Source organism: Talaromyces atroroseus (genome assembly GCF_001907595.1).
Source record: "Talaromyces atroroseus strain IBT 11181 chromosome Unknown scaffold_1, whole genome shotgun sequence".
Classification (NCBI taxonomy): domain Eukaryota; kingdom Fungi; phylum Ascomycota; class Eurotiomycetes; order Eurotiales; family Trichocomaceae; genus Talaromyces; species Talaromyces atroroseus.
The window spans coordinates 2,661,106-2,685,472 of NW_017971433.1; the positions used below are offsets into that span (position 1 = coordinate 2,661,106).

Genomic DNA, 24,367 nt, shown 5'->3' on the forward strand with positions numbered 1-24,367 from the left:
TGATGTTTTTCTTTCTTTGTTTATTTGCGTGGTGAGCAGTGCAGATGGTGTTTTGGTTTGGCTGTCGCCAGCAGCCAATCAGCTGCTCGTACGCTTGGAGACTATGCCTATTCTGGGGGGGCTCCTGTACTATATCTAGTAGTAGGTATAGTAGACGCGTATCTCTATATAACCATGGATATACCTAGGTATTATACTTGTGTTGTCTCCTGGAGGGAGTCTGTCAGTCAATATAGGCACTATCTATTCAAAGTACCTAGGTATCCGCAGTGAGGGTTGGTATAGATATCTACTACTTATATAACACTATACATAGGCAACAGCCGACGACAGGTACGTATCTCATCAATGAATAGGTAAATGTCATATGCATATAATCTCAAATCCCCATTATCTAGCTCGCTCCACGCTTCACGCCTCGCAACTGGATCCAAGGACCCTGACCCTTTCCAGTGAAATAGTCGTGGATCTGAAACTGCCCCTTAATGCGTCTCCCCCATGGACCGCTCGACCCGTGTCCCTCCCCAACCGTGTTCCTTGTGGCATCGTCCGTCAGGCGGATGTCATAATGATAGAGGAGTCTCGCCATCATCAGGCTGATCTCCATATACGCCAGTTCCTTGCCCGCGCAGCCATGTCGTCCCGTGCTGAAAGCAGCAAACGCAGTTCTGGCAAGCGTGGCATCTTGCACGACTTCTTCCTCCGTGCCTGCACCGTGTAACCATCTCTCTGGCCAGAACTCAAACGGCCGTGGATAGTATTCCGGATTGAGGTGTAGAGCAGAAATGGGTACACCTACCTCCACGCCAGCTGGGAGATATTGCCCATCAATGGTGATCCCCCCTGCGAGGACCTCGCGGCCAAGATATCCTGGAACTGGCGGTGATAGTCGCAGTGTCTCATCTATACAAGCCCTTAGGTACTTTGCGCGAGAAAGCTCATATCCGCGCCGGATACTCTGGGCCGTAGAGAAGGTCGATCGAATTTCGGCGGTAAGCTTTTCGAGGCATCGCGGATTGTGCGTCAGATAGAAAAGCATGCCAGCCATTGCAGTCGCGGCAGTATCAGACCCAGCAACGATTAACGTAGTTGCTTCGGACTTGATCTCCTCAACGGCATCTTTGCCGAGATTTCCGTCCTGGTTGCGGAACAGACTGACGAAGTCGTCGTTCTCTTTGGAATCTAACCCATCCATCCGGGCGACTCGCTCAACTATGAGGTCGCTGGTGAATTTGGCAAAATTGTGAACTTCTGGGGGGATCAGGAGGCTCATAATCGGAGATCTCAGAATACAGTTGATCCCAAACTGAAGCGCGCGGGGAAGATGGCCAACCTATAGATGGTCATTTAATAAAAATCATAGGATGGTAAAAAAAAAAAATAAAATAAAATAAAATAGCTCAAGATATACGTACCGCAAAGTTGATCGTGACTAGATTAGCAAAAGTCTGAGGCAGAAATCGGAAACGCTCGCTCCTGGTGAGGTTGAAATCCTTGCCAAAGCCAATCTCGCCAACAATGTCTATCGTCATATAAGACAGCCACTGTGTCATATCAATAGGCTGAGTCCAGTCGTCTGCCTGCTGGCCAAATGTCTGGGTGACTTGGTCCAGCCATGACTGTTGATGTTCTACAATGGAGTCCTCTTTCAGTCGCAGGGCCCTTTCCGAAAAGGCATGAGAAATGATCTTTCGCTTCCGGCTATGCACTTCGCCATCGGAGTCGAGGAGATCTACACGCCCGTGGTTTGAGGCGATGAATGTGTCGTAGAGGGGGCCTTGCTTAACGTTTGCCTTGGCATCATATATAGTTTTGAACGCCGTGACGGTGTTGAAAGACACCCGGTTGGGCGCAATGCGGACGGTTGGGCCGTAGATTTCATGCAATTGCCACAGACGGACGTGGCGGTCGCCCGACGCTGCTGCGAAAAACTCAGGCCAGCTCGAGGCGGCGTTGAGAATGGGCCCTGAGATCTTGGAGAGAGGGTGCCAGAGGAGACGGTACAGGCGGGTAGAGAGTAGCAGTACTACTGCGCTACAGAGGTGCAGTACGAGTGACGGGGGCGCCATGGTGGTTTGTTGAACTTGAAATACCGCGAGGTATTTGCAAGGCCTGGGCTCAATTTATGCTTCCTTGCGAACAAAAGACATCTCTTAAGCTTACGTGAGATTTCCAGCTTGCTTAATTTAAATCCTCAGCCCTGAAGTCTGAAAATAATGCGCACGTGGCAACGACTTTCACAGAAGAATCCAGGAAGAGAAAGAAAATCGTTCATTGGTTTGTACACACTATTAAGAGAATAGAAAAGAAAAGAACACATCCCTATCCACGAATAAAAGAAACAATCCAAACAGTCAAAGCGAGTCGCCTGGTTGCCACAACAGAAAAAGGTGAATAATAGCAATAAACATCGATTCCCCAAATCCAACTCGATAACTTCAATATTCCCATAATCAAAAAGAAGAATGACACCCACCGAGCTTTCATGACGCCAGCCAATACCGAATAATTCAGACAGAAAAAAGATTTAAAAAATTTCCCACAACCATTTGGCGTCTTTCCCTCCTGTTCCCTTTTCAATTTTCCTCCCGAGGGTATGAAGTAGAAGGGTTGGGGGAAGAAAGGAGAAAGAGAATATCACAAAAGGAAAGAAGTAACACATTCGTAATCAAATCAAAGGCGAGCATAACAAAACAAATACGTGTTTCAGTTTTATGCTGCGGCCTTCTTCTTGGGAGTGGCCGCTTTCTTCGGCGCGGCCTTCTTGACAGCGGGCTTGGCCGCTGTTTTTGTCACGCGTCCGGACTTGGTCTTGGTGATGACCTTGGGCTGGTCGACGACAGCAGGAGCTGCTGTCGAGGTCTTACGCGGCTTGGCAGTGTTTGCCTTGGGTTTGGCGACAGTCTTCTTGGTGGCAGTAGCCTTCTTTGCAGGCTTAGCAGCAGCAGGCTTCTTGGCAGCAGGCTTCTTGGTTGTGGTGGTGGCGGCGGCGGCCTTGGGAGCAGCAGGCTTCTAGGATATGGCATTTAGCGACGGCGTTGTTACTACAACGCGAGGTGATGGACACGTACCTTGGCAGCAGGTTTGGCCGGCTCCTTCTTGGCAAGCTTCACGGGGCCAGAGGGTCCTGAGACGCGTCAGTATGTAAATGTTTCAACAATGAGAGGGGAAACTAACCCTTTGGCTGGCTGAACTCTCCCTTCTCAACACCAGCCTTGATGGCCTTGTTGAACTGAGAGTCGAAGGCGGCCTGCGACGTGACGGTGATCTTGTTGTTTGATTGCACATACTTCTTGAGCGACTGACGGCTGTGGGCAGAGAGTTAGCCTATTGCACCAGCTAACAGTAAAGAGTGCGGTGGTTGAACGCGCCATGGGGAACATGGCTTGATGATCCAGCCATGACGCGTAGGAACACACCCGGGAAAATCAAGCGCACAACATACCTGCTACCATTGCGTTCTTTCAACTGCAGTAAGAAAAACAATAATGTTAGCAAGGCGGAAAATACAACAGCAACAACAATAACAAAGACCATTTAGAAACAGCGGTGTTGGTTGGTGGTGGGAGCGCGCCAGGAATCTTCCACGGTCGCAGTTCCCGTGCCACAACAGACCACAGCGACGCGCTTGATCTACTCACATTAAGGATAGCATCCTTGATCATATCTATACGGGCGCAATCAGCATTGGCACGCGACTCAAATGACATCAGCAGCGACTTGACGCGACGTGGTGGCGCGAAAAGATCAGGCAAGACGTACCGCGATAGGAGGCATGGCTGGGGGCGGCCTTCTTGGTGGCAGCGCCGGTAGCTTTCTTTGGAGGCATCGCGAAGACGGAAGTTTGCTGAGGGCGCGTGGGTTGATGGAAGTCGACGATGCGCAGAAGCTATAGAGATGTCCACTGTGGAGGTGCCAGAGTGGGAACTGCAGAGGAGCAAAATGCGAGGAGAGAAGGGGGAGGAAGACGGCGAGAGGAAGCCGCGGGGCAGGGCAATTTATAGGGCAGCGGGAGCTGGCACCAGATCACCTTGGCTGCTTTTGCTCACGCCCACGCCCTCGCCCACTGCCCACGCCTACGCCTACGCCCACAGGTCACGGCTTCTCGTCGTAGTATTTTGCCTTTGCTTTGCTCTTGCAATTCCCCCATTGGCTTGCCTCCGCCCTCGACCCGTTTCCTCCCAATGTGTTCTTGTCTGTCTGGTGCCAGACTCGGCCGCTCACTGGTCCGTCCAGAAATGCGGACGCGTCTGGACGTGGCACGTACATCTTCTTTTCTTTTCTTTTCACTTTACTTTGTTTATTTAATCGTCGTTCGTATACTAGCGTTAGTACCCTATTTATATAACCCTTCCATGTTCTTCTTGCATCAGATCCCGACTCGAAGAGGAGCTCTGCCGCGAAAGGATTTAATCGCGCGCGCTGCCAGGATGAGTGAGAGAATGAATGATGTGTATCCGAATGCAGCATCATCGTCACCACCGACACTGGCCTGAGAGAGAGGACGCGATAAGGAATAAATAATACGACCTACTGCTTGCGCTGCTGCCTAGGTGAGGACCGCCATTATCCTGGTAGGCCCCAGCATCTCGTTCGATCTTCTACGTCTCGGAAAATATGACGACACGATTATTTCCCGGCATAGATACGGTTCAGCGATGGCAAGACTGCGCAGAGAGAAGGCTTTGACGTGGACAGAGTAGGGTTCCAGCGCGCAGGTGATTCGCAGCGGTCACATGCATGCCAAAGCTGGAGCAATCTTCCGCTTCGGGAAGGCGCCTTCCCTGTGTGTCCTAGCGTGCGCGGACTAGGCTGCATCGGGGCTAGTGCACCCGGACATCCAGCGTCTGCTTTGCGTCTGTTCGTTTCTCCTCCACCAACAAACATTGATGGTGTCGACTCGAGATGCCTCTGCACCGCGTCGTGTTTGCTGATCCCTCGCACCACGGCGAGAAACCGGGCTTATTATTGTCGCCGACCATGCGGTGGGTGGCAGGCCTCTCTCATGCACTCCTTTTTGTTTGTTGATGAAGCATATGCCACCCAAAATCAGCAAATGCAAGGGTCCATACGAAAACGGGTGCTTGCATTTGCCTGCATTTGACCTCCCCGACCCATTGCCAGCGACCAACGCAGTTTACATGTATAAAACATGGGATAGAAATGGAGCGTAGAGCTCGTTGAACACGGTGAGACTATTTCCGTTCGTTGTATTGTAGATTTCCGTGGAAGATCACCAAGGTTAGTTAGTCCGTGGTTACATACAGCGTCTCGTGATCTTTCCTGATCTTGGTCCCATTCGCACTCGCCAATGCCATTTTCTGAGTTTCCACAGCTGAACTGATGCAATGAAGCAACCTAGAGAGAAACAATTACACAAAGATCCCTCCGTGCCGGAGCTGGGAAGAAGATTGGTTTGTGACTGCAAGTCCCGGAACGCCAGTAACTAACGCCCCCGCTATATGCAAAAATGACTTCAAAGTTCACATGGCCCGGCGAATATCTCTGGCAACTCTTTGGGGCCAAGAGTCTTTTGAGATAAAAACATGGATTATCTGATTGCCAAGCAACGTTCATCGAGCTCAAATAGCACCGCGCGGCCGAGCTTTGGCTTCTTTCTTAGCCTTGGCCTCCTCTTTCTTCCGTTTCTTCTGCTCCTCAACCTTCACCTCGTGCTTGCGTTTCAGATTAGCTTTCTCGGCGTCCGTTTTAGCCACTGGTCGGAAAAACCCCTCAAGTCGAGACTGCTGTGCCGACTTCAGATTCTTCTGCAGCCGCGCCGCGCCGTTGCGAACTCGATCCTCACTGAATCCTTTATCCTTGACTAAAAACTCCACCAGTCCCTCGACATCAGGGCTTTCCCACTTAAAATCGCATTCCGGATCATCGGCCTTTCTCACGTCAGGGTTGAAAAATAGCTCGCGTGCCTCCTGGTACGGCCAGTCGTCAGGGATCGTATATTTTTTCTTGGGGTCGTTTTCAATGGCCTCCACAACCTTCTCGAGAGAACCATGTTCACGAATGAGCTTCAGTGCCGTGTTTGGCCCAACCTTGGGGATGGGATCCAGATAGTCGCAGCCCAGAAGAATACAAAGATCAATGAACTAAGGTGAAGGGTTTTCTTAGCCAACGAAAATCTTCTCGCAGGCAAAATCCAACACTCACCTGCTTCCGGTCCATGCCAAGGCCTTCAAGTGCCTTGTCTAGATGGATTTCTTGAATCGGTTCCTTCCGTTGTTCGCTAAATGTCAAATGCCGCAGTAAGATCGGCGCTTCAAAGCAGAGTGTATCCATATCCTCCGAAGCGGCGCCATACACCTTGCCGGCACGCGCTAAGACCGCACATTGAGCTTCAGCCTCGGTTGGTGCATCAATGTAGGGAACTCCCATCAGCTTGAGAAGCTTCTTGCACTCTGCATTATGCTCTCGGGTCACCCGCACCGTTCGCCGCGAGTACCTCTCCATGTCCTCCGCCGTACCGGTCTCTTTGGCCTCTTCATGAGCTTCGTGGGCTTCTCTTTTCCGCGCAGTTCGTTTGGCGAGTTCGCCACCCTTCATTTTCGGAGGAGCACCGTCGAAAACGTAAACAGGCTTGATTCCGTTATCGACAATTCGCAACGTACGATAGAACATGCCTAGTAGATGCGATGTGGTTTCGCCCGCTTCGCTCATCAGTTGCTGACCGTCTGAGCGGACCGCAATCAAAAAGCTGTAAATGCTCATAGATCTGTAGAGAGGAAACGAATCAGTATTTTACACCACGCCTAACTAGTCGGTATTTTAAGCCGACGGAAAATATTTACGCGTCCTGCATGTCCACGTCAGCGTAACTGCGCTATTTCTCGCCTGGATATACATACTATGGCGACTTTCCGACCAAAATGGTTCTTAATCTCGCCGGTCTTGACAGCATCGGGGGCATTTTCTGAGATGACCTGGAAGAGGTCTGCGCCAAACTATTAGTTAGCTCTTTTTGAAAGCATGGCGGATGGCAGAGAGTACTGACGTTTGATACCCATGGTGAGGGGTGAATCTCCGCGATTGTGAGTTTTATGTGCAAGTTGGATAGCAGGATACCAAGCTCAATCTATAGGCTGTTTATCTGCTTGACAAGGTTCTCTTCATGCAAAAGAACGGGCGCAAGTTGGAGGAGAGACGCGGTCGCGCTGATGACCTCAGCTCAAGCCTAACCGCGCCCGCGCAGCTATTAAGCCCCATTGGGACTAGCGCAGACCAACGTTACTGCCTTATCTTCTGCTGGGTAGCCTCAGGCACTACACGAGCCATCACGTGGCCGTTATTTTGTTGCGAGTCGAGGGTCCGGCCGCCTTGCGACCGTCAAAGGATTCCCCGCTCCCTTTTGATCCCCGGCGTGACTGCCGAAGTGCGCGCTCGCTGCAGCTCAATGTCACAAATCTTCGCCTGTTTCCACTCTGCCAACCAACCCTGCATTGCGGCATCACGTTCGCTGCTACTGGATCATCGTCACAATGTCCTTTGACAGGTAAAAGAACAGGGGGAAAAGCTAATAAACAAAGACAAAGAAAAAAAGAAAAAGGAAGAACCCCCCCCCCGGCCGACGATGAAGCGGAATCGCATCCAATTCGAGACCAATGGGGAGTACTCATCCTCCTCTCCTGCTGGGGCTGGCGGTGGAGGAACCCCGTTGCACGCTGCTGCAGATGATGATGCACGAAGCGCTTCCCGACATATACCCAAGATCTCACGCAAGATTCGGGCGTGCACTGAATGTAAGCGGCATAAGGTGCGCTGTGACATGAAGACCGGAGACCAAATCTGCCAGCGATGTCAGCGAATGGGCCTGCAGTGTGTGGTTAACAAAAGTCTTCAGACGCTGTTAGACGATGAAGCCGAGTGGGTGTCTGCTTTGTTTGTTGCATGACGATGACGAAGCTAACAGGTGATGATTGATAGATGGAAGACGACGATAGAATTAGCCATGGCAGACTTATTGAGGAAAGCCCAGCTACCGGAACTCTCGTACTACCAAGGAGGCGGTCCCTCGCCGCCTCAAAATCGCTTGAACGAACGTGGCCGGAAGCTATCTACTGCCTCTGTTGAAGCTGTGCCTCACACCGGAGAGAGTATGAGGAACAATGTGACAACTCACTCTCGTCAGCCCAGTTCTGGACATCAAATGCATAGAGAACAGTCGCACTACTCCCCGGAACGAGAGGAGCCTGGCACAGCGACTCTAGTAACCGCGCCAATGGGTAGTCTCTTTGAAGTTACACAACTAAGCAACTCCCGGGAAAATTCACCTACGCGCCAATATGCGCCCGACCGTATGGTTGCGGCGGATTTTATATCGCGGGGAGTCGTGGACTCTGCCGAGGCCGAAGAACTTTTCGCCTACTTCCATGGACGTCTCAACCACTACTTATGGGCAGGAATGGTGATGCCTCACAGGAATCTACTCTCTGTTCGCCAGTCATCCACACTACTTACCGCTGCTGTCCTGGCCGTTACAGCTATACATATCCCCAGAAAGGAGCGCACTTATGATACCTGCTACGCAGAGTTCGCGAGGTTGGCGTCAGAGTCGATGCTGAATAGACATCATAGTCTTGATGACCTGCGAGCTTTATGTATTGGCGCATTCTGGCTCTCTGAGGTTAGCTGGAAGCTTTCTGGCTATGCAGTCCGCATTGCAACCGAACGAAATCTCCATCAATGTTACCGAAAGGCTATACAGGGCTCACCAGAGCATCGAGAGCAGGGCCAGCTGTGGTATATTCTCTACGTACGTAGTGCCCCAGTCTGTTTAATGCGGAAGAAGTCTTACTCACATGTCATATGTTTCTTGCTTTGAATACAGGTTCTCGAACATCATTACTCTATCGCATATGGTAGACCACCTATCATTCATGAAGACATTTGCATCACCAATCACGAAAACTTTTTGAACCACCCATCCGTTGAGCAGCGTGACATACGCCTTCACAGCCAGGTTGCTTTATTCATCATACTGACCCGCATCTACCACGCATTCGGCCCTGATGTGGATGTTGAGGTTCTTGAGCATGAACTTCCTCGAATAGAAGAATTCGACAAGGACATCGACAACTGGAGGAGGTCTTGGAGACCGCGTTTAAGTAAGATCGCCTCGTTTGGTCCAAGTCTATTTTGCGGTACTAATGGGCTTTATTCTAGCGGGGAACGTCTATGTTGGCGATCTACCTTTCAAATCCGTGAATCTTAACTGCAGCTTCTCTCGCCTTACCCTAAATTCCATAGCCCTGAGGACGTATCACTGTGCAACGTCGTTTCGACCGCTTTCTGCAGCACGCAAGAAGCACGCGGAGATTGCCATCAAGTCGGCCATTTTGACTCTTACTATTGTCCTAGACGAGCCCGACATTCAAGCATGTCTGGTGGGAACGCAGCTCTTTCTGCTTAGCATGATCACATTCGCAGCGGTCTTCCTGCTCAAAATCGCTGTCAAAGTGCACCCTGCTTGTGTTACTGGCCCAGACAGTCAACGGAACTCTCTTGCGGCTGCCGGCCTCGATATCGATATTCCTTACGTACTCGAAGTAATCGAAGAGATCGCCAACCTGATGATATCCGCGAGCCAGAAAGCGAGCGAATACCACGTGAGCCATCATATCGCGCGAGGTCTGCGCAAGATGCTGGCGGGCTTCCGCGAATGGGAGCAAAAGCATGCGCTACGTAATAAGAACAACAATGATAAACAGCCAGCTCGATCACAACCGCCGCCGCCGCAGCAACAAACGGGACCGAGCTGGCTCCATGATACAACTTCACTTTTTGGTCCAATATCCCTTACCAACCCACAAACCCTCGGCGAACGAGCGACGATACTCAACCATCCGCATCCACCTGCGATGCTTGGTGTTGCACCTCTCTCGTCCGAACGTGGTAGCAACAACAACAACAACAACACCTTTCCTTCTTCAGCTTCTACGGCAGAAATACCCGGAAATCCACCCATTGGCGGCCTGTCTGAAGGATCGCTGGACCCGATGATGACGGATATGTGGGGATTTGAGGAGGAATATTTCCCTACGGGCATTTTTGACTTTTTGCAGTCACAGATGCCAGCATAATCGATGCATACATATACTATGGATATACTGTATATATACACACCATTATACCCTTCAGTGTCAATCTATGTATATGATGAATTCGAGTTGTAGAGAGAAATTAAGGATTTCAATTAGATCTGCTCAAAGTGACTTGCCCTAAGCGAAAGACCCATTATTGGGAGTCATAATTTGGCTTTTTCTCCTTTCTTTTTTCTTTTCTCTGATAATCAGATAGGTAGGCAATGCATCATTAACTAGTTAGATGCCACATCCACCATGGTCCATCCATTGTCGACACCCGCATCGCGAGTTCTAAAGCACAACGTTACCTTCTGCGCGGCGGGGGCCAAGTATTCTTGTTCTTCTTCCTCCCCCTTAGCCCTGAAGTGACGAGACGCTTCCTCCACAAGCCTTGGCCAGAACTCTGAGCGCACCACAGCAAGCTCAATGTTGAAATCTTCTTGACAAGAGTGACGATGGAGCACCGACCGATCCGGAAGACAGACTCGCTTGTTCTCGCGATCATACCAGATGTTGTGCTCATGAACACCGAGCGATGAAAGCCGCCTGGAGTAAACGTGTCGCGAGTTTATGAAGGGGTATGACTTTTCGTCGACAAGGATGCTGTAGCTTTTGCGTTTCGTGTGTCTGATGGTCGCGGTTAGTGAGATGAAGGATGAGATATAATCTGGAGATATACTAATGACTCACTTTTGAATCTCAAACAACCCATTCTTAATCGCCATCAAATCCTCGTTCGTCAGGTCACGCACAATATGCGAAATTGGTCCCCCAGCCGGCTTTTCCATGGCAAACAGGTGCAAATAGCCACTGGGGAAAAACCCAGTATGATCCTGAATTTGATTGACACATTCGATGCATTTGCCATTTGTGTCTGGGTCAAGGTCTGCCATGAACTTTTCGCGTTTTGCTTCGAAGGACGACTTTATTGATCGCTCTTCTTGTGTTGGCGAGGCAGGGTTTAGTCTACATATGAACTTGTATCAGTCGCATTGTATGTATTTCTATGATGAAATCCGACTTACTGCATACAAACCACCGCCAGACAGTCTGTCTCTTCATTCGTATAAGTGTCGACACGTCGTGACTCAAAAACGCCAGTTATATCATGCAGCACCGGGTTGTAGAATTCGTATAGGAAGTTGAGAAGCCGGTACTGCACGCTGCCCATGAAGGCCGTGTGTATGGTAGAGCCTTGCTTGGCTTTCATATAGAAGGTGTCCATTCCTGCAGAGACGTGCATGGCGGCGTTTGCTTATCTCCCGTATCTGCCAGGTTAGTTGTATAATGAGTAAATAGATGGAAAATTGCTGGTCTAGTCGAGGTCAGTGGATGACGCCGTATACAGTCATGCCCTAATGTATGGGCGTCACGGTTATGCCGTCTACCACTAGGCAGACACGTCTGCATCTCTGGGCTGTGTAAGAGTGACTCAAGATGTGAGGGCTACTGGTTAACAAGGAAGCATCCTAAACCTAGGATTAACTAGACCTAGGTTCTCTTTTGAGAGCTTTTTAGGGCTTCTTCGGCTTCATCTCCGTAAGCCACAATATCAGTTCGTTTGCAAAACCGTATCTATTTTACTTCTACTTGATATTTAAATAAAATTCTAATTTCAATTTGTAAACGAGATACAGAATTGAATACAATTCTGTTGTATGAAAAGCGATGGCAAAACAGTCTTGCAGTCTAACTCGCTGACAAAAACCATGCTCGAGGTTTAAGGACGTATGTCCAACCTCCAAGCACATCTACGTGCAAGAGAAGATGACATACCAGGCTGTCAAAATCCCTAGTCAAGCATACTAGTGTAGCGCAAGAGTGAGACAGGTGGTGACCGGTGAAGCACATCTGAGACGCCAAAAGAACGCCTCAGTGTGCCGCCTCCAAACCCAGACCTTGGCAAGACGCCTAAAAAGAGAGAAGAATTACTAGAATAAAGTGGATCGAAATACAAAATAATGTATTTGATCGTAAAAAACCCTGTCGTTCTCATATGAGCGTAGTTATTTATGCAACACCTTGCTGACCTTGCATACCCCTGACTGTTGACGATCATGGAACGAGTGTACCAATCCAATGCATTTTTGAAAATCAGCCTAATACAATTTTACGCTGATACGCTAAGTGCGACAGTCTACTTCTTACATTGATGATAGACAAGACAAGCTTGAAACCAACTTGTCTCTCTCTGTTGCCATGGGGCGGAATGAACTCTACACTATGTACCTAAGCTGGGTATATCAGAGAGCAGGTGTTGCCCTTCCTGGCATTATCATTTCCTTGGCCGTGTCTATGCTTTTTCTAGCCAGAGCAACTTATTGATATAAGTTGATAGTCCTCGTGGCTCGGTTAATTCGTCTTCGCCAGCTACATCTGCTCCCTAGTACTTCGTCCTTGTTTGTTCCAAAGATGGATATGGAGAAACTTCCACCGGAATACGATGCGGAATCCAAGAGTGAACGAGCAAGATGGCCGCCCCTCACGAGGATGCTGATGTCGGGCGAGATGAGCAATTATGAGCCTAAGCCATTGACAACTAAGCAAAAGTTTGATCGCTGGTATGGCGCTTGTTGCTGGCTATTCAGAACATGACTGACAGAGACATAGGATGATCAACGAAGGATGGCGAAGATTGTAAGCTCTACGCTACCAAGAAAAGCATTAAACTTAGCAATGATTAGGCGAGGCTAACTAAAAGACGTCTTATAGTACCGTGGCTCTCTTCGTACTTGTCCAAATCATGGTCTATGTGTTCGCTTTTGTAAATTACGCACTGAAAGTAAGTTCGGATGTGGACATCAACATAAACCGTGCTGATCATCGTGAAGGACAATTTGAATGATGCGCGTGCAACTTACACATGGACATACATGGTAGCAAGAGCTGCGGCGTTGACTCTACACTTCGACGTCAGCTTGATCTTGTTTCGTAAGTTTCGGCTGTGAAATACTTCAATTGAATGGCAGGATTATTGGATTCTGACAATTGTCTCTTTAGCTGTTTGTCGGACTCTCATCTCACTAATGAGACAGACGCCTCTCAATGGAATTATCCAGTTTGGTAAGCTCCAACAGACAAGCCATTTGTATCTGCTTCTGGTACGAGACTCACAATTGTACAAAATGCAGACAAGAATATCACCTTTCATAAACGTGAGTGCCTCCAAAGCCTCATTCTGTCTTAATGAAGGTAACCAATGGGACATAGTGGTTGCATGGGCAATCGTGCTCTTCACATGGGTGCATACAATTGCGCACCTGAACAACGTCGCACAGCTCTCAGCGAAGAACGGCCAGGGCTTCGTTGGCTTTCTTCGAGCCGGATTCTTGACGGGGCCTACATGGACCGGATGGATTATGCTAATTTCGCTCATGATCATGGTTTTCACGTCTATCGAGAAGCCGCGACGAAATAATTTCGAGCGGTTTTGGTACTCGCACCATCTTTTCATCGTCTTCTTCATTTTCTGGTCAATGCATGGTATTTGGTGCATGATCCCAGCCGATTTTGCTCCGTATTGCTCTGGAACCGGAGTCTTCTATCAATACTTCATCTACGGAGCTGTCATCTATCTGGCTGAGCGAATAGCGCGAGAGGTCCGCGGGCGACATGCGACGGTGATTTCGAAGGTGATCCAGCATCCCAGTAATGTGGTTGAGATACAAATCAAGAAAGAGAAGACCAAGACCAAAGCCGGCCAGGTCAGTTACTTCTCATCTCTTCTTGAGTAGTTTAATCTAGGTACCTAGATATAGTCTGTGACTGACTGATTCTGGCGAAATGCAGTATATATTCCTCTGCTGTCCAGAAGTGTCTCTCTGGCAATACCACCCCTTCACCCTCACCAGCGCCCCTGAAGAAGACTACATCTCCGTTCACATCCGATGTGTTGGCAACTTCACCAAGGCTTTAGCCAAGACGCTGGGGTGTGATTTTGAGTCCGGAAAGAACACCGGGAAAGATGGATCCGCTCTTGTCGGAATTGACAGAATCGGCACAGGCGACAAGAGCATTGACCCTACCATACAGCGTATTTTGCCTCGACTGTATGTCGATGGTCCGTTTGGCAGTGCATCGGAAGATGTGTTCAAGTACGAGGTTGCCATGCTGGTGGGAGCTGGTATTGGCGTTACGCCGTTTGCATCTATTCTGAAGAGCATTTGGTATCGCATGAACCACGGCAAACATCAAACTCGGTTGCGCAAGGTCTACTTTTTCTGGGTCTGTCGAGATTTCGGATCCTTTGAGTGGTTTAAATCCCTGCTTTCTGCAATCGAGGCTCAGGATTTGGGCAGCCGTATTGAAATCCACACGGTATGTTCCTTACACTTTTTCAAAAGTATTCATGCTCACTGTATAATCCATAGTATCTAACTGCTAAAATCAAACCCGACGATGCTACTAACATCATGATCAATGACGCTGACGCAATGCAGGACGCCATCACGGGTCTTCGAGCGCCCACCAACTTCGGCAGGCCGAATTGGGACATGATATTTCGATCAATTCGCCAGATCAATTCACCGGCAGCAGCAGGTGTTTTCTTCTGCGGGCCAAAGGGTTTGGGCAGTCAATTGCACATCAAATGCAACCAGCACTCAGAGCCGGACTTTGAGTTTGTATGGGGGAAGGAGAATTTTTAAGACATGGCATAGGCTTGCTTGTCTGACATGTATTCCATGTTCTCCTGGAGAGACATACCTGTAAGCGTGGCTGGTAGCTGTACAATGGATTATTCCTCTTTTAGTAATAATGGACAAAGTAGGCAAGTTAGGGCTATGTTTCTCCCGTTGTGGTTAGACGCGGGGCCCTTAAGCCTCGGCAAGTAACCCGTTAACGCTTCCGACGGTCAATTGCTTCCTCTCGTCTCTCCTCCAGCTCCCTATGATCTTCGGATCTCCTTCTTCTTCGCTTCCCTCTGTCTATGTAAATGTGAGTCTTCGCCATTGAATGATTCTAAACCCAGCACAGCACCAATTGCAGCCCAGACTCGGATCCGCGTCGCGTCTAGCACTTATCCGACGGATAAACGTCATCATAGCTGACAACTTGCGCGTTCTTCTAGATCGCCATTGAACTTCTATCTCTCGCCTGATATTACGGAATCCTGTTTATTCCCATTCTCTAAACATACCGATTTGATTTACTGGGAGAAAGGAAGGCCAAATGAATCGACCAATGCTCTCCGCTGCTACGCGGCAGTTGCAAGCTCTACGGAAGACCCAGAACGTGCGAACGATACTATATCGTGGCAGCGCCCAGACTTATAATCGCCGCTGGGCGTCTTCGACGACTTTCAATTGGGAGGATCCCCTTGCGGCGTCTGAGTTGTATACGGAAGAGGAATTGGCTATTCAAGATACGGCGAGGCAATACTGTCAGGAGCGGTTGCTGCCGCGAGTACTGGGTACAAAAAACAATGCTTTTCTTCTCTTTGAACCATCATGTGCTGACGTATGCGTTGACGCTTGGCGCGACAGAGGCTTACCGAAATGAGGATTACGATCGCAGCATAATTGCCGAAATGGGAGAGATAGGCCTACTAGGCGCGTCAATCCAGGGCTACGAGTGCGCCGGTACTAGCACTGTCGCATCCGGCCTCATTACAAAAGAAGTTGAACGGGTAGATTCAGGATACCGGTCGGGGATGTCTGTTCAGAGTTCACTCATCATGACGGGTATCTATGAGTTCGGGACGGAAGAGCAGAAAGAACGATTTCTACCGCAACTCGCAAAGGGGAAGCTGTTGGGATGCTTTGGTCTGACCGAGCCAAATCATGGCTCAGATCCCGGATCAATGGAAACCGTGGCGCGTGAACACCCTTCAAAGAAAGGATATTATAGTCTCTCGGGCACAAAGACATGGATAACAAATTCACCCATCTCCGATGTTCTACTGGTGTGGGCCAAACTGCAAAGCACAGGCAAAATCAAGGGCTTCTTGGTTGAACGAAGCAAATGCCCACCGGGTACGCTGGAGACACCGGCTATCAAAAATAAGACTGCTCTGCGAGCATCCATCACTGGCATGATCCAGATGGATGACTGTCCGGTACCAGTGGAAAATATGTTGCCAAGCGTTGAAGGCTTATCCGGACCTTTTACCTGTCTCAACAGTGCCCGATTAGGCATCGCTTTCGGCGTCACAGGTGCGTTGGAAGACTCGCTCAGCCGGGCCAGGGAATACGCATTGGAGCGTAAACAATTCAAGGGGAACCCGCTGGCCAAGTATCAACTTATCCAGAAGAAGCTCGCCGATGCTGCCACCGATGCCGCTTATGGCACTCTCGCTGCTACGCAGGTAGCTCGCCTAAAGGACGCAGGAAAAGCGACACCGGAAATGATTTCGATGGTCAAGCGACAGAACTGTGATCGGGCGTTGGTCAATGCGCGGATGTACGTTTTTTCTATTCCTCTCATCATGAACAAGCTACTTTTACTGATTTTTGCCGCAATCTATAGACTTCAAGAAGTGTTCGGAGGCAATGCTACCAGCGACGAGTATCACATCGGCCGTCACGTAGCCAACCTTTTTGTAACGCAGACATACGAGGGTCAGAGCGATATACACTGTAAGTCCAAAACAGATACTTCACAGATGGTTTGAAAATGCTGACCGCGATGAACTTAGCACTGATCCTCGGCCGGGCGATTACTGGAATTCAGGCATTCGTCTAGATGTTGTACACTACTGTATTATATGTTATATATACTTGGTGATGCTACTTCGAAGGTTCCTCTTAGAAATGCAAAGAGGAGATTTCGGTATACGGAGTACATATTAAATACAAGAGTATACACCCTCTTGTGCAAATATTGATCGAAAGCTGTCCGGAGGATCATGACCTTATCGGTGCAATAGTCGGGAAAAAGAAAAAAAGAAAAGAAAGAAAGAGAGAAAAGAAAACGTGTGCGTAATCTAATGATTATAGTTGCTCCTGCACATTATAAGCATCGTGAAGCAAATCTTATCGGTTGTCCTGACGCATTCAAAACCATGTATCAAGGCAGTAATCCAGATTTTACCCCCAACGTCATGTCATGTTCAGTCCGAATTCAAATGTCCCGTCAGGATCTTCGACCCCCCTCCCCTCCCTTCACAAATCCATGCTAGATATGTCGTTATTTGGTATTTGGGTAATCAACTGTACCAATCCGTCGCCCAATTCTAGCAATACATTTGAATCTTCAGTGATATTGATTGGAACGATTGCTTCAGACCTGGCGGCAGGCTGATGGATAGGAGCGTAACGAAATGGCGAGAGACGATTCAGACATGCCATTTTTGATGGCGTGTGGACATGTTCAACTTCCTTTGGCAGCTTGAAGTGGCTAGTAAATGTTTAAAGAGACTTTTGGTTTTCCACAGGCCAGGGGCTATGGCTGTCTCTGGTCAGTGTGATTAGAGAAACGACACTGACCAGGAGAATATCTGAGGCTGGAACAACACTATATTGCAAGCTTGTCCCTAATATCTAGAGGGTGAAGAAGAACTGTGCCTGAGCCACGTATTTTATGTGTGTGCGCTGCGGCGACGAAATGGGCACCGCCAGGGCGCTGGGCTGAGAAGAATGCCTAAGGCATCTCATCAGATACTCATCTCACGGTTGAATGACATCTTGATGAATGTCTCATTGTGGTCAAAGGCCATTCTGATTCAAGATTCAAATCTGCATCTGTGTATCTCTAGACAGGACGCCTTGCTGACACGCTAAGTAATAACCTTGTATGGCGCATAACGGCAAATGAGGGCGATTGAACGATTTGGCGCAGTTGCCTCAGAGAATGAAGGATTAGATCTCACGAGGATAAGCATTGAATAGAAAGGGAAGCCAGGCGGCGTCGGTAAGATATTGATGTACATGAAGCTAGAGAGTAGTACATACATTTTATTCTTTATTCCGTCTATACTGCAACTCGGAAAATCCTCTAAGCTCGATGAATCAGGCCATTCTATGCTATATACTGCCATTTTTGACCTGTACCTGGCGGCTGGGTCCGTAGACTCGGTGCGAAGCAAGAGGAAAAGAGCCTGCACGTATTGTCTGCGTTGCCATGCTTATACGCATCGAAGTTATCGCATCTCGCCAGATTTCAATTATTAAGTCGTCTTTGATTGTGATTTGAGTGTGCCTCCTGAGCTCCGGACATGGGCTTCCCACTTTCAAATTTAAGGTAGAGGTCGTCTGGTAACATTTTTCTTCCATCAGCCTTAGAAACCAACAACCTGTCAATTGCGTTGTCATATTGGACAACAGCGCTACCGTCACTTTTCTTCACCACATCAATGATCTTCTTAATCAGTGTGACTAGATTTTTGAGATCGCGTTGGTGACTGTCTTCCCATTCCCGAATTTCATCTGTAATGCCTTCGACTTTGGGCCGCTCAAATAAACCATAATTATGGGAAGCACGCACGAGATTGAGAGTCTGAGAGACCCATAGCTGGGGAAGTACTTCCTGAAGGTCGATGGGCTTGTGAAAGACACGTGTTTTGATCTCCAGAATTGAATCCTTCGGTACTGCTTTGCCGTCTTTTTTGATCACCAACTTCGACCCGACAGAAGCGGCATGATTGCGACGTTCGAGAGAGGGTAGAGTCATAGGTACTGTCATCTCGGACTGGTTGTCATTTTTTACTCTCGTACTCCTATTTGGTGCCTTCGAAGTTAAACCAATGTATCCGTCCGTTTCATAGCGGACCATCAACTTTATATCACCAAACCGGTATGAGATAATTCTGTGGTATCCGGTACTGTTTTCTACCTCACTAATGGTGAAAGCTTTCTCGAACTCCTTTCCATAGCCAACGAAATCATTTGGTCCAATAAATTGGACAGCGTCTGTGCCTGTGCGACAGAAAATGGCAGTGTTTTTAGTGACCTCAACGTTGATGATGAAAGGTTCAAGCCCGTTTTTGGCCAACATTGGGTTAATGAAGGACAGAAGCTTGCGAATACTATTTCTATCAGTCACCAGATCTACCGAGCTTATGTCAAAAGACGGGTTTTCGATGTATAATGCTCGAAAAAGGGGCTCGAGTGGACTGTCTGGGTGACGAGCAGCATTCTGGTTTGCGTAGACACGGCCAGAGTCCTTGGGCACCCTCTGGTGATCTCTTGGTGGACTCCATAGGCGAGGAGCGCCTGGAACCACAATGGTAGGCTCCGGTGCGTCAATCCAGTTGTAAGAAGACAGGTGCTGGACATCAGTGATTGATGCTGTGGTTGTGCTTGTTTTCGGATCTTCTGCAGCAGGTCGTGCGAGCTCTGCTATAGTGGTCGAAACCATCCTAGTGGCTTCAATGAACACTCGACGCAAAGAGGGCAGACTTGTTGACCTACCCAGCTCTGGGAGAACGCGATGATGAAGTACGCCTGAGAGAGAAAGAGTATGCCCCAGCACCGCTCATCAGGCGAGCTCTGCATGCTGCGAGGCTAGCCATATCGAGCACCGACGCTGTCATAACCTTCACAAACGTCTCTGAGTTGAGCAGCTTTGTGATATTCATGGCATTCTAGTTAACTTCTCCTAAGCAGAACCTTAGTAAGCAGAATAAAAATAGCCGGCAATGGATTTTATTCATTCATTGTAATTTATTTGTATTACCATTACGTATGTCATGTATTGGCTGATAAATACGAGATCGAAACGGTGTTACCCTGTAGAGTATATACCCCGCCACAGCCGCAGCCCGGTTCAAGTGGGAGTAATCGGCGTGGCGAATTTGAGTTTCCTTTTTTGTGAAAAAAAGAAAAAAAATTCCTTATTTTGTTTATATCTCCCTTTCTATTATTCTATTCTCAATCACACTTTCTACTAGGATAGAGTCGATGGAAAAAGACGCCGTAGTAACACTCTCATCACAAGCATGTGTTGATTAAAGAACAAGAGATAAAGAGAGGGGCAACGGTAATTTACGGCCATGATACGGTGATACGCGACGAGGCAAAGAACTCCGCAGAATATTACTGAGCATTCGGGTGAGTACCGTGCGGGAACACGTATTACAAATACATACGGCGGCTGCCTGAATGCCTGGCTGGGTCTGTTCGGAAACCGCAGGCCACATTGGGCTTAGCGGCAACGGTGACTAAGGCTTTGCCTTTTCTCAGCGCTCACTCAACTTTCCCTCTCTCTCTCTCACCTCTTCCCCATCCACGAGACCACGACCGACTTGCCAGGTGAGCCCTCTCCCTGTCTGCGACCTCTCCTCACTGTGTCGCATTTGATCTATACACACTCAACTTTATTTTCATTCTACCTTGCCATCTCAGCTGTCTTGAGGACTAATTAACTAACTGACATTGCCGTCGCTCAGAAATCTTTACTCAGCATCCACCTCCTTCGCTCACGCTCCATATCACATCATAATCTCTCAAAATGGCTTTGAAGCGCATTAACAAGGAACTCACAGACCTCGGACGGTATGTCTTCGTCCTTGTTCTCTTTTCTTTTCGTTTCGTTTTTGACTGTGTGTTGCGTGTCCTACTCCCCACTGCCGCTGCGGGGCATTGCGATCCTTCGCTGTCAAAAACGTCATCCACGAACACCATCAACGGCTTTGATCAGCCTTCTTTGATATTCTTTCTTGGTTCCTAATGACTGACTGGTCTCTCTCTCAGTGATCCTCCCTCTTCTTGCTCTGCCGGTCCTATCGGAGATGATTTGGTATGTGTGGCGGATCCCTGACTACCCAGCAGTGCAATCATCATGACTGATATTACAATCTCAATGATCGTGGCAGTACTAACCTTGTTGACTTAGTTCCACTGGCAAGCCACCATCATGGGCCCAGGCGATTCCCCATACTCTGGCGGTGTCTTCTTCCTAGCGATCCATTTCCCTACAGACTACCCCTTCAAGGCCCCCAAGGTCAACTTCACCACTCGCATATACCACCCCAACATCAACTCCAACGGCAGCATTTGTCTGGATATCCTGAGGGACCAGTGGAGTCCGGCTCTCACAATCTCCAAGGGTACGTAGTCTTATTGCCCCTTCTCCCGGTAGTAGATTCTCAAGGCGCGACTAACGTTTATCAAGTCCTTCTTTCCATCTGCTCTATGCTTACAGACCCCAACCCCGACGATCCGTTGGTGCCTGAGATTGCGCACGTTTACAAGACAGATCGTGCCCGCTACGACGCCACGGCTCGAGAATGGACGCGCAAATACGCAATTTGATCTTTGCCCTTTCCCCCTCTTCTTTCTCTTAATCGAAACGAAACTACCACTTTCAAGAAAAGTCGACAATGAGATCCGATCGATCGTTAACGGCCGATTTCGGTCTTTCCAATGGCCGATTTATTGCATTTATTTCTTTTCCATGATGGGTGTTTCTTTATTTTTTGCGAGGAAATGAAAATCAAAAAAAAAAAAATATTGATAACGACCATTAGATTAAGATCCGGAAGTAGCTAGCCTTGGCGTCCTGTGGTGGTTTTTGGAGCTCGAATTTTTCTTCTTCTTTCTCTCATATTTGCGTCGCGCCCTATTCTCTCCGCTGTGTCTATTACCTAGGGTTTTTTCTCCGTGCAACTTTTTCTCTGTGCTTGCTGTGCAATCATCATCATGATCATCATTCATCGGCGGGATATCGTTTCGATACTGGATATCAGAATACTAAAATCAAAGAATATCAAATATGATATAATCACGTCGTTATCTTGTAGCCAAACCGATCAGGAACGCGAAAGTAGAGAATTCATTAAGAAGGTACCTGAAATCCAGTGCTTAAGGCTAGTGTTAAGGCCTCCAAATAGTGAAACAGTAATTGAATACATATACAAAAAGAAGATTGAAGTAAGTCAATGTGATAAATCATTTCAAATCCATTCCGTATGCATCCATGCTGTATGTCAATTGTAATTGTCCTGTTGCACCAATCGCTTCCAAAACCTTTCAAATTTTATCGCTGTCGCTGTTACTGTCGATACAAATCAAATATTCAATATTCAACAAGGAAGAGAAAATCAGAATCAATGCCTCGAACCACTCTTCAACGAATGAACCTTGGAGCCCGCCTTGACAGTGCGGTCACTGCGCTCACTGACCCTCGATTTCGCATGGATATTACTCGAGACCTGACTAATGCTATCGCTTGGTTTGATGGGCATGTCGAATTTACTCTCCTTCTCTCGTTTGGACGAGGCAGTCGATGACGGGCCTGACCTCGAGCGATGCGAGCGTCCAGAGGACGATCTATTCTCGTTGCTGGTGTTCACGCCCACCTGGCTTATACTGTCATCCGGGGTGATCATGGTGTCTGCATCTGCATCGACCGCGTCAAGAAATACGGTGCTCGGAGCAGCGGATTCCGGCAGTGGGATTTCGTGGGGGGAGTATCTACTGCTTCGCTTCGATAACGTTGAGTGCTGGGCGGAGTAGGTTGAGCCTGGTTTGCTGTCTGGTAAGGCGATCTTGTGCGCGGACATTCGCGACGATGGAGCAGCGCTGTATACGACTGTTGCCGCGGGTTCCTCTACTTCGTCATCGGGGTAGCGACTGTGGTGGCTGCTCGTGTGGTGATGAGAAGAATGATGTGATTTGCTGCTCGATTTGATTGAGCGATGGGATGATGAAGTGCTCGAGTGATTACTGCTGGTGTGGTGGTATTTCTTCTCGCTTCTGGATGACGACGTTGACGAGCGTTGAGCCGACGACGCCAATGATTTCGCCGGTTTGATTGTCGATATTGATGAGAACTCACTCTCTGCGTCTCCGATGATGTGTCCTTGCGGTTGCGGCTCGGCGTAACTGCTGATGAATGTGCTGGGATCACAAGGGTACGATTTCGAGCGTGACTTTTGGGATGTTTGGGACTGTGATTGCGATGTGACGCTCATCCCGCTTGTGTATTCGATTGCACGGATGGGGAGCTCTCGAGTAGCATAAACGCTTCCGTTGGCTGTACGACGAATGCCATTACCACTGTTACTGCCACTGCCGGTCATGGTGGTTGGTTCTTGGGAATAGACGCTACCATTGAGGACTTGCGGCCCTCCCTCGATGGACGGGTAGTACTCTGTGTCCTCGTAGATGGTATCAGCTCGTGGACTTTTGTTTTTAGAGCTCGATGACGATCGCGTGAAGGCCGATATTGCATCGTTGGCAGTGAAAGTGCTCCGAGCTGCAGCTGGGGGTGCTTCGAGCGCACGGTATACTGGCTGTTGCTCTTGGAAAGATGCCGGCGCTGAGCCAGGGGCTGGTCCCAATAAGGGCATGAGCATTGGCAGGGACATTGACATCCCGTTCTGTGGCTGCTGCTGCTGTTGTGGAGGGGGGAGTGGTTGCTGCTGAATGTATTGAGATTGCGCAGGCATAGGCATGGGGTTTGGCGCAGATGGTTGAGACGTCGGCGTCGTTGGAGCTGAAGTCGACGCCGACGAATCCCCCTTGATCATCGCATAGGCAATTGCTGCTCCAGCAGTGGCTCCGAGAAGTGTGCCGATAATAGTTTTGGCCGACAGGTTACTGCCATTGCTATTTCCGGTATTGTCACTCTGCGTTTGAGTAGTGTATGATTGATACATTGATTGTTGTGATTGCTGCTGATCGTACAGCATCTGGACCCTTGACGCCGGTATATTCTCAATCGCATGCACGGCCCTGTCTTGCTGCATCACAGACTCGGTTTTGGTAGACCGAGCCCGCGAGACGACGGAGCCATTTTTGACTGAACCCGTCTGCAGAGCAGAAGGTCCCCCACGCATAGATACTATATCATAGCCGTTGTTGCCATTGTTAGTCTGGCCAGGAGGACGATAGACAGCCTCGATACTGTTCCCATCCAAGTCGACAACAGCAGCACTGAAGTATCCGCTTTCAGGATCTCGGACTTTGGGCTCGCCGTGGATTTTGCCGCCGGCTTTCAGGGCTGAGATGAAGAAAGAGTTCACAGCTTCTGTTGAAGGTGCCGGGAAGGCGATGTGTGCTGCGCCTGCTGGAGTTCTGTTGTTTGTGGTTAGCTTTTCTTTTCTGTATAATGGATGGAGGCAGCTGACCCCGGCTGTTCCTGGGCAAGCCAAAAGTCGGCTGGCTCGTCGGCTTTGGATCCAAAGCCAATGTATTCGTCATGGCGACCAATGAATTTATACCCCAGCGGCTGAAGACATGATAGGAAGAAAGAGGTTGAAGTAGGAAGGTGGGAGACGGTCAATGTGAGGTGGGAGAGGGGCATGTTGGAGGAAAAGTAGGCGAACAGTTGAAATCAACAGGGGGAAAAGATAGAATGAAGATGAAGTGATTGACACGAGTTGGATATTAAAG

General features: G+C 48.8%; 10 protein-coding genes across 10 annotated transcripts; 4 read left to right on the top strand and 6 right to left on the bottom strand.

Annotated features, from left to right (window-relative positions):
* Window positions 1-394: 394 nt before the first annotated feature.
* On the bottom strand, window positions 395-2,069 carry UA08_02014 (hypothetical protein; the record flags this gene model as incomplete). The annotated part of the gene is made up of 2 exons (XM_020261741.1): window positions 395-1,333; window positions 1,416-2,069. 2 exons carry the CDS (start codon window positions 2,067-2,069, stop codon window positions 395-397), a joined length of 1,593 nt encoding a protein of 530 aa, XP_020123716.1.
* Window positions 2,070-2,712: 643 nt separating this feature from the next.
* On the bottom strand, window positions 2,713-3,829 carry UA08_02015 (hypothetical protein; the record flags this gene model as incomplete). The annotated part of the gene is made up of 6 exons (XM_020261742.1): window positions 2,713-3,012; window positions 3,072-3,127; window positions 3,178-3,308; window positions 3,446-3,468; window positions 3,642-3,667; window positions 3,763-3,829. The coding sequence occupies 6 exons, from the start codon at window positions 3,827-3,829 to the stop codon at window positions 2,713-2,715; spliced, it is 603 nt and encodes a 200-aa protein (XP_020123717.1).
* Window positions 3,830-5,582: 1,753 nt separating this feature from the next.
* Window positions 5,583-7,019, bottom strand: UA08_02016 (Flap endonuclease 1; the record flags this gene model as incomplete). Its single annotated transcript, XM_020261743.1, has 5 exons — window positions 5,583-6,104; window positions 6,166-6,727; window positions 6,758-6,768; window positions 6,861-6,946; window positions 7,007-7,019. The coding sequence occupies 5 exons, from the start codon at window positions 7,017-7,019 to the stop codon at window positions 5,583-5,585; spliced, it is 1,194 nt and encodes a 397-aa protein (XP_020123718.1).
* Window positions 7,020-7,582: 563 nt separating this feature from the next.
* UA08_02017 (hypothetical protein) lies at window positions 7,583-10,091 on the top strand (the record flags this gene model as incomplete). The annotated part of the gene is made up of 4 exons (XM_020261744.1): window positions 7,583-7,875; window positions 7,936-8,764; window positions 8,840-9,116; window positions 9,259-10,091. 4 exons carry the CDS (start codon window positions 7,583-7,585, stop codon window positions 10,089-10,091), a joined length of 2,232 nt encoding a protein of 743 aa, XP_020123719.1.
* Window positions 10,092-10,327: 236 nt separating this feature from the next.
* On the bottom strand, window positions 10,328-11,337 carry UA08_02018 (hypothetical protein; the record flags this gene model as incomplete). Its single annotated transcript, XM_020261745.1, has 3 exons — window positions 10,328-10,721; window positions 10,785-11,060; window positions 11,120-11,337. The coding sequence occupies 3 exons, from the start codon at window positions 11,335-11,337 to the stop codon at window positions 10,328-10,330; spliced, it is 888 nt and encodes a 295-aa protein (XP_020123720.1).
* A 1,169-nt stretch (window positions 11,338-12,506) lies between these two features.
* Window positions 12,507-14,740, top strand: UA08_02019 (hypothetical protein; the record flags this gene model as incomplete). The annotated part of the gene is made up of 9 exons (XM_020261747.1): window positions 12,507-12,655; window positions 12,705-12,731; window positions 12,807-12,876; window positions 12,926-13,025; window positions 13,095-13,157; window positions 13,226-13,249; window positions 13,305-13,798; window positions 13,884-14,411; window positions 14,465-14,740. The coding sequence occupies 9 exons, from the start codon at window positions 12,507-12,509 to the stop codon at window positions 14,738-14,740; spliced, it is 1,731 nt and encodes a 576-aa protein (XP_020123721.1).
* A 535-nt stretch (window positions 14,741-15,275) lies between these two features.
* On the top strand, window positions 15,276-16,775 carry UA08_02020 (Glutaryl-CoA dehydrogenase, mitochondrial; the record flags this gene model as incomplete). Its single annotated transcript, XM_020261748.1, has 4 exons — window positions 15,276-15,504; window positions 15,578-16,493; window positions 16,560-16,669; window positions 16,729-16,775. The coding sequence occupies 4 exons, from the start codon at window positions 15,276-15,278 to the stop codon at window positions 16,773-16,775; spliced, it is 1,302 nt and encodes a 433-aa protein (XP_020123175.1).
* A 1,416-nt stretch (window positions 16,776-18,191) lies between these two features.
* On the bottom strand, window positions 18,192-19,542 carry UA08_02021 (hypothetical protein; the record flags this gene model as incomplete). Its single annotated transcript, XM_020261749.1, has 2 exons — window positions 18,192-19,389; window positions 19,442-19,542. 2 exons carry the CDS (start codon window positions 19,540-19,542, stop codon window positions 18,192-18,194), a joined length of 1,299 nt encoding a protein of 432 aa, XP_020123174.1.
* A 938-nt stretch (window positions 19,543-20,480) lies between these two features.
* Window positions 20,481-21,283, top strand: UA08_02022 (Ubiquitin-conjugating enzyme E2; the record flags this gene model as incomplete). The annotated part of the gene is made up of 4 exons (XM_020261750.1): window positions 20,481-20,524; window positions 20,723-20,768; window positions 20,865-21,078; window positions 21,144-21,283. The coding sequence occupies 4 exons, from the start codon at window positions 20,481-20,483 to the stop codon at window positions 21,281-21,283; spliced, it is 444 nt and encodes a 147-aa protein (XP_020123177.1).
* A 794-nt stretch (window positions 21,284-22,077) lies between these two features.
* On the bottom strand, window positions 22,078-24,278 carry UA08_02023 (hypothetical protein; the record flags this gene model as incomplete). The annotated part of the gene is made up of 2 exons (XM_020261751.1): window positions 22,078-24,049; window positions 24,103-24,278. The coding sequence occupies 2 exons, from the start codon at window positions 24,276-24,278 to the stop codon at window positions 22,078-22,080; spliced, it is 2,148 nt and encodes a 715-aa protein (XP_020123176.1).
* Between the last annotated feature and the right edge of the window lie 89 nt (window positions 24,279-24,367).